General features: G+C 32.1%; 1 protein-coding gene across 1 annotated transcript; it reads right to left on the reverse strand.

The window, feature by feature from the left end:
* Positions 1-561: 561 nt before the first annotated feature.
* LOC105796455 (non-structural maintenance of chromosomes element 4 homolog A-like) lies at positions 562-14,620 on the reverse strand. The gene is made up of 6 exons (XM_052630390.1): positions 14,496-14,620; positions 2,443-2,633; positions 2,226-2,306; positions 1,623-1,875; positions 1,418-1,511; positions 562-612 (listed from the first exon to the last, which is right to left on the reverse strand). Exons 1-6 carry the CDS (start codon positions 14,618-14,620, stop codon positions 562-564), a joined length of 795 nt encoding a protein of 264 aa, XP_052486350.1.
* Positions 14,621-17,797: the final 3,177 nt, after the last annotated feature.

Here is a 17,797-nt window from a genome sequence, read left to right on the forward strand (position 1 = left end):
TTAATTCTATTTAATAACCAAATGACTAAAATGCCCCCATTTAAAAAAATCTATTTCACCCATTTCTTATGTCTATTTTTGTCCATCAACTAACTAATGGTCTAATTACCACATAAAGACCTCCAATTTAAAATTTCATAACAATTAGACACCTCTAAGATGTAGAACTCAACTTTTGCACTATTTACAATTTAGTCCTTTTGACTAAATTGAGTGCCCAAACGTCGAAATTTTCGAACGAAATTTTTACGAAAATTTTCCGTGAAATTGTAGACCATAAAAATATAATAATAACCATATTTTCCCTCGTCGGATTTGTGGTCCCGAAACCACTATTCCGACTAGGCCCAGAATCGGGCTGTTACAAATTGTCTGTTAATTGTCTTGATATATACTTACAGACAATATGAGAACCAGATCCATTCACCACTATTTCGGCTCTTCCATCTTTAACTAAGAATGAAAGAGCAAATAAATTCTCGACAGTCTGTGCAAATGAACTTCTATTCAAGATCAAACTTTCAAGTTTCACTTGTCTCTTTCTCCTTAAAATTTCAAACATCAACGCCATATTCCACAAGACGCTTTCTCTTCAACACCAGTTTCATCAACCTGTTGAGCACAACAATAACTCTTTGTCAACAATGGTTGTTAAAAGAGTAGACAGACACAATGCAAATTATGAGTGCTAAGCTTATGGTACCAAACAATATACATTCAACCACACAACACTAAACACTGCACATCAGGATACACGTTTTATTTACTTCCACAACATCTCTAACCATCAATTAATAGAAACCAAACAAGAAAGGGAAGTTTGAATATTCCCCAAAGATAGTGTGTGAATAACTCAAAAACACACCAACTCCATGAGATATGGCTATTACCAAGTAACTCAGTGCCAACTTATACACCTTCTTCCTGATCATGCGTTCACTTAAAAATTAGTGTATTCAGTTAAATTCAGCAATATTTTAACGAAAGTTTATACTGAATCAATTTATTGTAGTTAAATGAAGAAAACAAATCAAACCAAACTCTCTGTAAGCCACAACAAATTGAAGGCAGTTCTGTTTCATTATTCAGTTGTTAGACTTAAAAATAGTTAAGAGTTCTATAATATAATTCACCTAGTTACACAAAGAACAAATACTAGTTTTATTTCATAAATAAAATAAAATTTTAGATTAACAAAAGTCAAGTTGGTTAGGTTAGGCATGGCATGAACATATTTCAATTTTTAATAACAAGAACTTTAAAGTGAACTGAATAGTTTTATCATAACTTGAAAAAAAAAAACTAAGACACCAAAAAACAAAATGAAACGAGCACAATGATTTTATTGAGGTTCTTCAACTATATTTCACAACCCTAAATGATGCTTAAAAACTAAAGACCAGAGAACACACTTCACCTCATCAGGACGACTAGTATCGGTTGGTCCGACAAAGACGCTTTCTAGTAACCATAGACTTCGTTGCCTTAACTCATTACTCATTGGTCCAAGCCTAAAGATCAGCACAAAGCAAAACAATTCAGCAAGAATCCAACAATCCTTAACACCCAATCCATTAAAGACCAAAAAGAAAACTCAAAACAGTATCTATAAAAGAACTAACATAGTGCAAATTCCTTTGCAGGTTCTAAAGAATGGTGAAACAGCCACCCCAATTTCTTTCCAATCAATCGATATCTGCTCATTTTCTTGTGTTTCAAGGCTCCTGGTGGATTTCCCAAACTCTCTAATTAAACAATTGACGAAGTCTGCTAGGCTGATTCCTTCACAAGAGATGGACTTAACAGAAGTTGCCAATGTATTGGTTAAGCCTAACAATGCCTCCGCATCGGCTACTTGTTCACGTGGCTTCGAAACTACAAGCACGAAAAAGAGAAGCACCAAAATTAATTACAATAATAAATATATATTTCTTTATGACCAATGTGAGTCTATTTGCAACACCTTTGCAGATTAAATTCTTTCAACTTTTCCACATAAAAAAGAAATGAACAAAGGCTACTAAGTTAATTAAACTAAAACCTAGAAAATCTCAAACAAATTCAACGAATTAACGCTTAACGGACTTCCTTTAAGAAGTTAAAAGAAATGTGATAATTTATGAAAATGTTGAATATTTAAAAAGCTATTCAAGAACAACAAAATGAGACGTAACAAGTAAATGAAAACAAATTCTCTAAAACTTAAAGGAAAAGCAAAGGGAAACCTTGTTGATGTAAGTTGTCGACTTCATTAATGATTATGTTAAATTTATTAGAATCCACGTTCGATATTTCTTCCCTTGCATCTGCACCGCCAAAAATTCAAGTTAGAAAAAGCAATAATTTAGCTCAAATCTGGAAAGAAAATTAAAACAAAAAAAAACTAGTGAAATGAGATTAATATCCTTTCAGGAAAAGAAGAAGAAGAAAAATAATAATAACCGCTTATTTTGGTCATCACGACAAGGTATTTGGAGCGAAGAACCCTCCTATCTGCCGCATCCTCTTCTCGATTCGGTTTATTCAACTCAACATCCGTCGACTCATCTCGGGCCACTCCCGCTACCTTGGTTCGAACCGGTTCAGCAGATGCATCACCCTTACCTGTTTGTTTTTCTTTGTTCACATTTCTCCTTATAATTTCAAAGAATTTGAGTCTAAAACGAATAAAAAAACTAACGAACAGACTAAAACCCTCGACAAAGAAATTAGCAACGGAAGAAGATTTTGTAAATCAACAGTAAAAAGAGAGAGAGAGAGAGAGATGGAGAAGAAAAAAAGAACAGAAAATGATTACAGTTTAAGACATTTTAATTTCTCCCTCCCATTCTTTCTTTTCAATACTCACTTTCCCGCTACTAATTTTTCAGTACTAACTTTGCGGCGTTTGTTCCTTAGCGCCGCTAATGACCATATTTAGCGGCGTTTTTACCTTAACGCCGCAAAACCCATTAAATTCGCAGCCAAAAACTACACCATTTTGTCTTCATTATTAAGAATATTTTTGCGGCGTTTTTTAGTAGCGCCAGTAATGCCCAGGCAAAATGACACCGCTTTCTGGCGAGAATGTAACTTTGCGGCGTTTTTTCCTTAGTGCCGCTAATGACCACCTTTAGTGGCGTTTTTCCCTTAGCGCCGCAAAACCCATTAAATTCACAGCCAAAAACTGCACCGTTTTGTCTTCATTATTAAGAATTTTTTACGACGTTTTTTAGTAGCGCCACTAATGCCGGTGAAAACGACACCGCTTTTTAAAACCGAGAATGAACTTTGCGTTTTTCCTTAGCGCCGCTAATGACCACATTTAGCGGCGTTTTTACCGTAGCTCCGCAAAACCCATTAAATTCGCAGCCAAAAATTGCACCGTTTTGTCTTCATTATTAAGAATATTTTGCGGCGTTTTTTTCTAGCGCCACTAATGCCCAGGCAAAACGACACCGTTTTACGAAAACTGAGAACAGAACTTTGCGGTGTTTTTTCCTTAGCGCCGCTATGACCACCTTTAGCAGCGTTTTTCCCTTAGCGCCGCAAAACCCATTAAATTCGCGGCCAAAAACTGCACTGTTTTGTCTTTATTATTAAGAATATTTTGCGGCGTTTTTTAGTAGCGCCACTAATGCCCAGGCAAAACGACACCGTTTTACGAAAACTGAGAACAGAACTTTGCGGCGTTTTTTCCTTAGCGCCGCTAATGACCACCTTTAGCGGCGTTTTTCCCTTAGCGCCGCAAAACCCATTAAATTCACAGCCAAAAACTGCACCGTTTTGTCTTCATTATTAAGAATTTTTTGCGGCGTTTTTTCCTTAGCACCGCTAATGACCATCTTTAGCGGCGTTTTTCCCTTAGCGCTGCAAAACCCATTAAATTCGCAGCCAAAAACTGCACCGTTTTGTCTTCATTATTAAGAATATTTTGTGGCGTTTTTGTTAGAAACGCCACTAGTACATTAAATTTTCTATTGAAACGGCGCCGTTTTGGCAAACTTTAATGCATAGTTTTGTTTAGGTAATATTTATAAAAATTAGATAAAATTATCAATTTTAGTTTTTTAAGTAGTATTTATAAAAATTAGGTAAAAATAAAAATTTTAGTGTTTTTATTTCTTTTTAATTTTTTAATTTATAATTTTTACAATTTTTACAATTTTAAATTATTATATTCAAATTATTATATATTGCATATCAATTTTAAATTAATAATATTTACAATTTATTATTATCTCTTTTACAATTATATAAAGAACTTATTTAATATATAAATTAAAAAGTACTAATTAATCCAAATCTTAAACCCTAACCCGACCCCAAATCCCTAACCCCTAACCCCTAAACTTTATTTAATATATAAATTAAAAAGTACTAATTAATCTAAACCCTAAACCCTAAACCAGACCCCGAATCCCTAACCCCTAACCCTAAACTTTATTTAATATATAAATTAAAAAATAGTAATTAATCTAAACCTTAAACCATAACCCGATCTTGAATCCCTAACCCTTAACCCCTAACCCCTAAACCTTATTTAATATATAATTAAAATATACTAATTAATCTAAACCCTAAACTCTAACCTAACACTGAATTTATAAACCCTAAATCCCTAACTCTTAACATCTAACCCCTATCCTAACCCCTAACCCATAAACCTTAAATCACATTAACCCTTAAACCAGAATCCCTAATCCATAATCCCTAATTCCATAATCTATAAAACTTAAAATTGTAACTCCTAAACCGATCTTAAATCCTAAATTAACCATATATATACCCTAAACCATATTTATTAAACCCTAAACTATAATGATAATTAAATTAAATATTTTAAAATTAATACTATCTTATCTCTTACAATTATATTTGAAATTATTTAGTATATAAATTAAAATCAATCAGTCATGTACCCAAAAATTTTAAAATTATGGCTTAATAATAGTATTTTAATTTTTCTATTTTTAACAAATATTTTTCTATGTTTTTTATTTCAATTTATTTCTTCGTGTCATTATTTCAAATTAATTCATTTTTAACAAATATTCATTTAAAATTAAATTGAATTTTAATTAATAGAAATAAACAAATTAAATAGTAATTAATTCAATATTTTAAAATTAATACTATCTCTTTTACGATTAAATAAGAAATTATTTAATAAATAAACTAAAAAAATCAGTAATGTATCCAAAAAACTTTAAAATTATTTTAAATAATATTATATTAATTTTTCCATTTTTAACAAATATTTTAAATTATTTTAAATCCCTGAGCATTAGCGGCGCTTACTTAAAAACGCCACTAAATCCCCGAAAGCTCAGAAAACGGCGTCGTTGGGCTTAGGTATTTTTGCGGCGCTTTCCCAAAAATGCCGCTAAAGCCCTAAGCATTAGCGGCGCTCTTAAAAACGCCACTAAATCCCCGAAAGCTCAGAAAACGGCGTCGTTGGGATTAGGTATTTTTGCGGCGCTTTCCCAAATACGCCGCTAAAAACCTGAGCATAAGCGGCGCTTACTTAAAAATGCCACTAAATCCCCGAAAGCTCGGAAAACGGCGTCGTTGTGCTTAGGTCTTTTTGCGGTGCTTTCCCAAAAACGCCGCTAAAGCCCTAAGCATTAGCGACGCTTACTTAAAAATGCCACTAAATCCCCGAAAGCTCAGAAAACGGTGTTGTTGGGCTTAGGTATTTTTGCGGCGCTTCTCAAAAACGCCGCTAAAGACCTGAGCATTAGCAGCGCTTACCTAAAAACGCCACTAAATCCCCGAAATCTCAGAAGACGGCGTTGTTGGGCTTAGATTTTTTTGTGGCGCTTTCTCAAAAACGCCGCTAAAGCCCTGAGCATTAGCGGCGCTTTCTTAAAAACGCCGCTAAATCCCCGAAAGCTCCGAAAACGGCGTCGTTGGGCTTAGGTATTTTGCGGTGCTTTCTGGAAAACGCCGCTAATGCTTATTTTCAGCGGCGTTTTCCATGAGTCACCGCTAATGATCAATCTTTAGCGGCGTTTGTTATCCAACCGCCGCTAAAAACGCCGCTAAAAGCCTGTTTTGGTGTAGTCTATAAAGTTCAATCACCAATTCCAAACTTGATAATTCAATGATTCAACCGAATACATTTATATATATATATATATATATATATATCTTTATACTATAGATTCAACTACTACCATCATAATATTTAACTTCTATTATACTTAAATAATATACATCTCACATTCAACATATTAAAATAATCTAAGCTAACAATTTCATACTTTTGATTCAATGCAAATATTAAACATATATATACATATACATATACATTCGACCATATATATTAATAAATAATTCCATACCTAATTTTAATACAAGAAATTATACATGACGTATATATATACATATTCAAATTTATCATGTACTTATGTAAATTCATACTTCATTTCATAACAAGAATTTATACATGTATAATGCATAATCAAACCTCACACATTTAAATAATAACATATCTAAATTCAATACAAAAAACATACGCATGTATATTTACATGCTTAATCAATTTATTATATATTTTAAAACATACATATTATAAATCAAATCCAAAAGTTTACCATGTATATACTTATAAATTCATTCAACCCTTTCGTATATATTTATGCTATCCAAACTTTTGATTAAACCAATAATTTATACATGAATATACATACATGAACTTGAATCTTGTATATACATATAAAACTCTCATACTTCAATCGTGATCAAGAACATTTATAAATATATATGCTTATATACCTTTCATACTTTAACCATTTGCAAAAATTTATATAAGTATAAACTTATATGTTCGAACATTAGAAGTACATATATATATATATATAAATCATTCAGACCTTAAATATATTAAATAGATATACTTTAAATTATAGTTCTGCAAAAATACAATACATATACATGTATATATATTAAGTTAATAACATTTAATAGCTAATAGACTTACCTTGGACGGTGAAAAGTCGAAACCGGACTATTAATCGACAACTTTAGCTTTTCCCCAATCCAACTCCGATTTCTTCGGTTCTTGATCTAAATATATTTAAAATGAGCTAGTTTAAATATAATTACATTCAATTTAGTCCAAAAGCACATAAATGGGAAAATTACTATTTTGCCCCTGACATTTACACTTTTTGCAATTTAATCCCTATTGCATAAAACACAAAATACACAAAATTTCCTCACATTATACAAGGGCCGAATATCCCTAATTCTCATACAAGTCCACACATTTCATTTATTTCACAATTTAGCCCTAATTACTCAATTTCACCAAAAATTCAAAGACAAAACATGTTAATCTTCCACATATCTTCCATATTTCATCATCAACTATTACAAAGCTCAAGCATTCATCAATGGCATATCACAAAATCAACATCAAATTCAAAAATTAAAGCATGGGTCTTCTAGTACACAAAACAACGATCTCAAAAACATAAAAATTATCAAAAACCGAAACAAAATCATACCTTAATCAAGTTTGTTTTGTGCCGAAACCTAGCTTGGTTTTTCTTTCTTTTATTTTGTTAATATTCGGCCATGGAAGAAGATGATAACTAGTTTAAATTTCATGTATTTTTAATTACATATAAAGTATTAATAAGTTATTTATCTTAGTAACCTTATTTACTAAATAATATATATTTAAACATTAAGGTTAGTCTTGTCCATAACCATCCACTATCTATATAGTGGGTTTATTTCACGTTTAAGCCTCCTAATTAATAAGACATCAACAAATAGATGCTTTTAAATTAGATCCCTAAGTTTTCATTTTACATGATTAAGCCCTTTTTATCAAATTTTGCACTGAAACGATCAAATTTTCATACGAAATTTTCACACACTGAAATTCACATAATGTAAATACTAAAAATATTTTTAAAATACTTTTTGACTCGGATTTGTGGTCCCAAAACCACTTTGTCCGATTAGGGTAAAAATCGAGTTGTTACATTTTTCTTGCATAGCGAAAAATAAAACTGACCTGGTTTGTAATATTTATAGCAATAAACCCTAGACCAAATTCACATAAGTGTTTTTGGATAGATGGACCCTTGCCGTTCCCAGCTTGATTTGACTCTAACCTGGTAGATTTATGTCGTCCTATAACTAGGATTACGTGCAACTCCACTCAATTACGTAAGATCTACTCCTAAATAGGGTCTATTCAACCTCCAATTTAAACACATCGAACATGGATCAATAATCTAGAAATATCAAACCAAGAATTAAACATAAATAATCAAGAAAAAGAAGCTAAGTTTTTATTGCATAAAATAAAAATCAAACGACAGAATCCATCACAGGGTTTATCTCTCCTAAGTATTTAGAAAATTGATTTATGTGTAACACCCCTTACCCGTATTCAACTCCGGAATAGGGTATGGGGTGTTACATTTAATGGTATCAGAGCTACGGTTTAGTCAGTTCTCAGACCGAACGTAGTATATGTGAGTCTAGCTATACATGCCATGTTATTACTCGTGATGGTGTGATATCTCTGGGCTCTAACGAAATTGTTTTGTTAAGATAGAGATGATTTTCAACCGAGTTATTTTCGATAATGCTGAAAATGATATTGAGATAAATGAAATATGCTCATGTTATGTTAGAATTTGGAAAGGTAAGAATAGAAATTCGTGATATGTATGTGTTCATGTATGAAAAGAGATGATCATAAGTTGAAAAAAAAACGAAATGAAAGTTTATGTTGTGATAAGCTCATCCAAGTATGTTAGTGATCATATGATGCTATGTGCTCAACATATTTGATTAAGTGAATATGGTAAACAAATTTACTTAAATAGATGGAATGTGTGTTTATGTACATTTACTTGAATAAGTGAAATCGGTACGTTCATATGATAGAATCTTATGTTTAATTGTTAAATTAGAGGTAATATGATATTTTGTTTTATGTCTTTATTATTGAATCATGAATATTATAATAGTATGAAAATTGAATTAGAAGATTAAATTGAGTAGAACGCAGGAATGAGAACTTTTGTTCAGTGATATGTGATAAATTGACGAAAAAGACCATGGTTGGACCATGGCAACATGTGATATGTGATTTGCGTATAAGACCATATCCGGGATATGACACCAGTGTGATATGTGCTACTGTGTAAGACCATAGCTGGGTTATGGCATTAATATGTAAATATGTGCAAGACCATAGTTAGACTACGGCATAGAGAAAACGAAGTATTCAATTCTGTAAGACGTTCTCTAATTGAATAAATGTCGGTAAGTAAAATGGAAGTTAAGTATTGGAATTTAATTAGATATTAATATTGAGCTCGAGTAAGTAAATTTATTGTGTGAAATTGTGGGTGACAGAAAATATTCATAATAAATAGATGTGTTAATTTGCTTGGAATGAACTACGTGATTATGATGGTATTACATTGATGATGAAAGCAAAGTCATATATATGTATCTATGAGAGTAAGTTAGAAGTTTTATGACCTCACCATCACCCCCTTATCAGTATTGTTTTACGACGAAAATTATCTTGAAGAGACAGATATGTTTTTCAATTGAGTTAATTCTGATAGTATAGAAGTAAACACTTAAATGTTTGAGTGAAAATGTATTGATTATGAGTTAAAACTCGTAAAGGTATAGATCAAAGAGTATAACATTTTGATATTGATAAATGTTATAATTATATGAGCACATGAGTTATGATATTTGGATTATGATGCTATATAGAAATTTCGATTGTGAATTAGTGATTTGAGTTGACATATGAATTATGTGTTAAGAACAAAAGTGATTAAAAGCAAATGTTTATTAAATGCTTTGAGAATATGAAATTAGTAATGAATTGGCTATTTGTGATAGTATGTGTTATGCGTATTTATGTGTAAGATAAATTTGAGGCTCTACTACACTCACCCCCCATATCAGTAAAATGTTACAATGAAATTTGTAAGATTTTGGTTGAATAAGCTTACGAGTGTAGTGTTACAGAAGTTTGTGTACGAAAGATTAATAATGTGGTCAGAAAAGTGAATGAATTAGCAAATGAAGACAATATAAAAAGAGAGATATTGGATAGTTCTGAAAACTACTCAGATTCTGCAAAGTTACTGTCACAAAAGAAGTTAAATCTGATTAAATGATTTAGTCAAGTATGTTATTTAAAGAAAGAATTAACCGGAAGTTTTTCTGAATCGATTTCTGTTAGTAAAGAGATAATGTGAAAATTTTGATGATAGAATTAGACAATTGAGTAATGTTTGTGTTGTATTAATAACTGAGTACAGTAGCTATAATGGGGTAATTACTATGATTCCTTTTAGACATTCTGTGTGTACAATTATCTTCAGAAGTATATATGACTGTTTAGTTTCAAAAAGAATTCTTATCATATGAGAACATTAGGTAAACATATTAACAGATGAAAGTATTATTGATCTATTTGGGTTATGTTCGACATTGCCAAGTCTTTTTCTGGTAATTATTCCCTTGTGTGAATACAAAAATTGACAGTAAAGTCCGAGTGAGGCTAATATTTTGTTTCTACTGGTTATTGTTCTGTTAAATATACGTGAAGATTATATTGCCTCTGTTACTTTAGATTCCAGTATTTATGAGTGACATTTATATTTCTAGACATTTTCTAGGATATCATCGAAATTGATATCATTCTATATGGGTTATAATTTTTCAATATTTTGTGTAGCTTCAAATGTTGAAATATCGCTGTCTTGATTTTCTTATGAACCTATGTGATTATCTGTAAGAGATATGAAAATCCAAAGTCATGTGTGAAATTGAAATGTACTGTGTGGAAGTAAATTCTTAATCTACTATTTGGTAAGATTTTCGGACGAAAATCCCTAAAAAGGGGGAGAGTTGTAACAGCCCGATTTTGGGCCTAGTCGGAACAGTGGTTTCGAGACCACAAATTCGATGAGGAAAAATTTATTTATTTTATTATATTTTTATGGTCTAAAATTTCACGGAATGATTTCGTAAAAATTTCGTTCAAAAATTTCGACGTTTGGGCACTCAATTTAGCCAAAAGGACTAAATTATAAAAAGTGCAAAAGTTGAGTTCTACATGTTAGAAGTGTCCAATTGTTAATAAATTTTAAATTGGAGGTCCTTAAATGGTAATTAGAGCATTGGTTACATTGTGGACAAAAATGGACATGAGATAAGTGAAATAGGAAATTTTTAAGTTAGGGGTATTTTGGTAATTTGGTAATTAAAATGTATTAAAAAGACAAAATAGGCCAAAAATCATCATCTTCAAGCCTTGGCCGAATTTCACTAGGGGGAAGCCATTTCTAGGGTTTTCAAGCTTCCAAGCTCCCTTGTAAGTGATTCCAACCCCCGTTTTTAATGTTCTTTACGTTTTTGGAGTCCCGGTAACTTGATTTAGCTTATTCTAGCAATAATTTAATCTAGGGTTCATATTTGGAAAAATACTCATAGGTGAAATATGTTTATTTTGACGTTTTATGGTAGAATATGAAGCTTGAAATTATGTTAAATAACTTTTGCTAGCCGATTTTAAGTGAAAACGAGTAAATTGACAAAATCGGTAAAAATACCTAATGTTTATAAGTAAGTGTTAGAGTGAGAATTTGATGTTTCCATAGAAGGGGAAAATGTTCAGCATGTCATAAAACATAAGAAAAAGGAATAAAGTTTAATTTCCGAGCCTAGGGGCAAAATCATAATTTTGTGAAACTTTAGGGGAAAAATGTAATTTTTCCAAAATGTGATTTTTGGACTGGATTGAATAATGTGAGTGTTAAATAAGTCAAATGTGTTATTATAAGTCAAGAAATACAAAGAATTGACTTTGATTAGTGAAAAGGGAAAAATGAGAAAAAGTGAGAAATTTCCCGATTGAACATTCGGAATAAAAAGGGATACGAATGAAGTGACAGAAATATTCACATGTGTGGCATGGACTGTGTGTAGGCCACTATGTGAAAGTGAAAGTGATGGTCACGTGTGTAGTACTATGTGCAGGCAACTACGTGTACCAGAATGATAGGTCGCATGTGTAGTACTATGTGCAGGCCACTATGCGTACCGAATAGCTTTGATCACGTGTGTAGTACTATGTGCAGGCTACTACGTGTACCAGATAGCGATGGTCACATGTGTAGTACTATGTGCAGGCTACTATGTGAACCGGTATCATTAATTATAAGGTGGTTGCTATGTGCTGATCCCACCGAATATCATTGATTACAAAGGGTGGTTGTTGTGTGCTGAATCCACCGTGTATCTGTTATTATTTCGAAGTGTTCATCGAGAAATTGACTAAGTGAAAATACATGAGATCATGTAACGATTAAATTTGATTGAATGATGAATATATGTGTGGAATTGAATTGAATAATGATTGAAAGTGAAAAACTGAAATTATGAAAAAGTAAAATTAGCAACAAATCAGTTTTGGACAGTAACAATAGTGTGACTTTGAAAAATCACCAAAAATGGTGGAAATTGAATTAGAGAGTGGATAAGATATGAAATGAAATATTAATGAGTCTATTTTTACATAAAAGAAACAGAGCAAGTAAAAGAGTTATATATTTTGCGATATTTGAATTTTAGTGAGGCAGGGTCGGATTGATTTCGGAATCCCCTACTTTGGAAATTGAATTAGATAGTGAATAAGATATGAAATGAAATATTAATGAGTCTATTTTTACATAAAAGAAACAGAGTAAGCAAAAGAGTTATATATTTTGCGATATTTGAATTTTAGTGAGGCAGGGTCGGATTGATTTCGGAATCCCCTACTTTGACTTTGGAAAATAATTAAAAATTGTAAAAAAATAATTGTGAGTTATAATTTATATGCTTAGAATCCTTAATAAGTCTATTTGCAAAGGAAATAAACGGAAATATCATATGAATTTTGTACAATGAGATAATTCATTTTTAATGAAGAGAGGTTAGAGATGTTGAGTAGTGAAAGAGGGGTGACTTTAAAGAATAAACTATACTAATTGGCTAAGCCAAAAATTCTAAAAATTTTATGGTAAGAAGATATGTGAGTCTAGTTTCATGGAAAATTAACAGAACTTAATTTGGAGCTCTGTAGCTCCGAATAAAAATAATTTAGTGACTGTAACTCGACTAGATAGCTTTGAATTTAAATATAAGTGAATAGTGAAATTATGTATAATGCTATTTAAGCATGTTTTATACATAAAGGATGTGGAATAGAGAGAAGGAGGAAAATTAATTATATATATGAATGATTTGTGTATAATTGGTTATATGCTCGATTATAATCGATAAATGTTAAAATAGAAATGATGCTTACATTTGCGCATTATTGATCATGATTTAAGCTCATATGGGAAAATAAAGTTTCATAGTATGTGAGTGTGGTATATTTGGTATATGATTTGGTATGAAGTAAGGCCATGAATGGTTTATGGATTAACTCATGTTGGTAAGTTTGATACATGAATAAATGTTGAACTCGGCCATACTTATAATGCTTACACTATATGTTTATTTGGCTAACATGTGTAGTGTACACACTTAAGCTTTGGTCAAGTGGCGGCTGAATTATGCCACGTTAAATTTATAAGTTATGCATTGAAATGGTAAGTGCCTAGATGGGAATATGCTTGTGATCATGGAAAGGGTGGTAATGTTTAAATTATGTAAACTTACTTGAAATGGTTTATCATGTGGTTAATTCTAAAAAGAATTATGTTTAAATGTACTAGCTTGTGACTATGGTTGAATGATATGTTATTGTTTTGTGTGATATTCGTAGGAAATGGGTGTGGAAAGGAAATGAAGTACTAAGTTCATACTTGAAGAATAAAATGACGAAAAAGGTGATGATGAGTTGATTTGATGTTGTTATTTAAGCTTAAGTGATGTTTTCATTGTAATACTAAGAATTTTATAAATGTGTTAATGAATGGTATAATCGATAAACGTTGAGTTAAATGGTGAATACGTATTAGTATTGAACTTAACGATATTGAAGTGTACATGAATTAAATGGAAGTTTCTAGTGATATGATTTGAATTAAAAGAATTATTGTGGTATTGAAATATATATATTGGATTGAGAAATTGATTTGAATTATGAACATGAAAGATTGTGAATCGAATAAAATGGAAATGAAGCATTGAATTACATGAGTAAGTATCGGGTCTCGTAGGCTCTATTTGTTATGAATATAATATTTTGAGGATATGTTGGAAAGAATTATAAAAGCATGTTAAAAATTTGAAGAGTTTAAATTTGAATGAAATTTTGTAACTCGGTTTAATACGTTTACATGTGTAAGTGTTCTAGTAATGCCTCATACCCTATTCCGGAGTTGAATACGGGTAAGGGGTGTTACAGGAAAGGTTGGATTTCAACCTTTAGTTCGGTTACTCTTGAACTAAAGATCTTCTTAGTGGGAGACATAATGGTTACAAATATCTACATTACAAATATCAAAATTGTTTACAGCAATAGTCGATCTGACAATACTCGATTCAGCTCCAACCAGGGTGGGCTTAGATAGTCAGACATAGTTTGAGGAGTATAATGTGCAGGAGGTTGTTGATTACCGGGATTATTATCCATCTCCATAGTAATGTCCTTTTGCTCTTGTTCTTCTATTAAAATCTATTGACCTTGCCTTGCTTCTCCAACCTCTCTTCGATTTTTGCGAGCAGTTTTTTAGATCTCACTATAAAAAACTAATGGTTCCAACGGGTTGCTTCTAGTCATCAACCAAACGAACCTGTAAGAATCAAACAAAAGAAAATTAGAATTTAAAAAATTAAATTAAAAAACTATTAAAATAAAAATAAAAAACGACTAAATTAATATAAATAAAGTTTTTCTAACATTCTAGTCCCTGACAACAATGCAAAAAGCTTGATGTCCATAGAACTAACTAAAAATTTGACTAAGGTAAGTGCGCCTATCAATTGATAGTATTTAAATCTATTATGAAAATATAAAGGCCACTATGTGGCATTCTCTAATTGGTTGAAATTTTTTTAATATCACTTAACTTTTTGGACTAAAAACCAGAACAAAGGGATACTTTAAGTACCGAATTGGGAAAAAAATTAGGTATCAAAGTAGAAAAATAAATATACATCGGAGGAAAAATCATGAATTAAGAAAAAAATAGAACAAATTCATGAATTATATAAGATTAAAGAAATATAACTTCCTTCGGATTCTATTTTTTTCAAGGGAAAAATTAGTTTAATAGCCACAAACTTTTTTTTGGTGAAAAAATAGGCAAAATTACATTAAATTAAGATACGGGATATCCCCCTTGGAGGTTATTCCATAATAATCAAGCCTTCTTCTCTATCAAAAGCCATTTTAACTATGCAATCAATGTCCTTGTTGCTATCTCCATACAAATACTATAGAGGCCAATTCCCTACCTCCATCAATAGTTGCTGAATCCGCCTGATCAATGCAAAATCCAAAGATGTCTTGGTGAACATTTGAATAGCCTTCACAGCTTCCATACTATCAGTCTGAATCAAGACTCTATCAAATCTCCTACTCAACAAAGCATTCAAACCATCTAAGATTCCTTAATTCAGCTTCTAACACTGAGCAGTTTCTCAAGCACCTGTTATAGCCTAAAATCCACTTACCTCAATAATCTCTTAAGACTCTGCCTAAAGCAGCAGAACCATATTCCACATTTACAACACCATCAGCATTTGATAGTCTTGCTGGCACTAAATTGCTTTCCTTGGAAAACAATAAGATTTCTATTTTTCCAAATCCGCAACTCAATGAGGCCGAATAGACTCAGCCATTTCACATCTCCCACCCCCCAATTGTGATGATTCTGCAAATTTGTTTCAAGCCACTCATTCAAGTTACTAGAGAAAAACTCATTTCTCATATCCGACGGGATTATTTGTCCCCAAAATTCCTTTGCCAATGCACAATCTCTGATGGCATGTAGTATATCTTCTTAATTATGTCCACATAAGGCGCAAGAGCCAACAAAACCAATACAACGTCTCACTCATTTCGAATTAGTGAGTAGCCTCCATTTGAAAATAAGCTAGATAAATAATCTAACTCTTTAAGGTCCCTTGAATTTCCACTGAATATTCCAAGCTACATCCTTAGGATCCTATGACCTCATACTTAACTTCCAGTAAGTACTTTTGAGAGAAAACGAACTTGTTGGGGTACCCATCCATGAAATATTTTCAAGTCCCGTCGAAACATACAGAGGAGTAATACTAACAATGCATTTAATACTCTCATTTGGGATCCATAATTGAAACATATCAAGGTTCCAAGACCTATCCTCAAATACCTATTCCTTAATAGGGCACTTCAAATTAAGATTAGTATGAGACGTGATTTGATTAACCAAGGGTCCAACACCCCATATCCGATGATCATGCCAACATTTAATCTTATTCCCATTCCCTACTGACCAGAAAAAATTTTCACACAATAGAGGCCAAACTTTAGATAGCCCCCTCCATAAAAAATGAGCACCTACCCCTAGGAATATTATCCGACATATCCTCCTTCATCCCATACTTAGATCGAAGTACTCATACCCACAAGGTAGAAGAATTAGATGCTAACTTAAAGCCCAATTTAAACATGAATGAAGTATTTTGATCCTTCATTTGCTTTAATCCAAGGCCACCACAAGAGCGAGGTTGACAGATGGATTTCCAACTTACCAAAGCCAGCTTCTTCCTTTCATTTGAGGAACCCTAAATAAAGTTTCATACCATGCGTTCAGTCTCCTTGCAAATCCCTTGCGGGATCAACATAGATTACATGAAGTACTTGGTAATCGATAGGAGGACAAAATGAGCTAAAGTAACTCTTCCTGCTAAAGATAATTGTCTAGCATCCCATCGTTGCAACTTAGCTTGAACCTTATCCACCACAAATTTCAAAGAGCTATTAGTTACCCTTTTATGAAATAAGGACACACCCAAATAAGTTTCAAGATTTGTCACTCTATGGAAACCAAGCACCTCGGCAATGCGGTCCTTTAGCTTATCCTTAAACCCATTGGAGAAAAAATTTTGTCTTCCTCGTATTAATTCTATAACCAGAAAAATTCCAAAATTGTTCTAATATCGATTTAATCCTCTTGGCCTGTTCAATATCTACATGACCAAAAATAACCAAGTCATTTGCAAAAAATAGATGGGATAGTGTCGAACTTGACCGTGAAAAGCATATTGGGCAGCAATGTCCTAAGTTAACTGCTGATCGAATACTATGGCCAAGTCACTCCATGTTAAAGACAAACAAGTATGGTGAAAAGGGACACCCTTAACGAATACCTTTTACTGATTTGAACTTCTTAGTTTGGACCCCGTTCCACAACACTTGCATGGAAGAACCCATAATAGCATACATAATAACATTGCGAAAGAAATCATTGATACCTACTGCCTGTAAAGAGACATCAATAAACTCCCAACTAATTCTGTCATATGCCTTCTCAAGATCAATTTTTATTGCCATCCAATTCCTATTCTTTTGTTTACTTCTTATGGAGTGAATCACTTTTTGGGCTATGGTAATATTATCCGAAATGTTCCTTCGTGCAATGAATCATGTATGTTCTAGTACAATAATTTTTGGAAAGACAATTCTAAACCAGTTAGCTATTACCTTCATCACCAATTTGTATAAGACAGTACATAAACTGATTAGTTTAAAATGAGCAAAGCTATTCGAATTTGTAATTTTAGGGATGACAACTAGCAAAGTGTTATTCAACTTCAGATCAATAGC

Source organism: Gossypium raimondii, chromosome 5 (assembly GCF_025698545.1).
Source record: "Gossypium raimondii isolate GPD5lz chromosome 5, ASM2569854v1, whole genome shotgun sequence".
NCBI lineage: Eukaryota > Viridiplantae > Streptophyta > Magnoliopsida > Malvales > Malvaceae > Gossypium > Gossypium raimondii.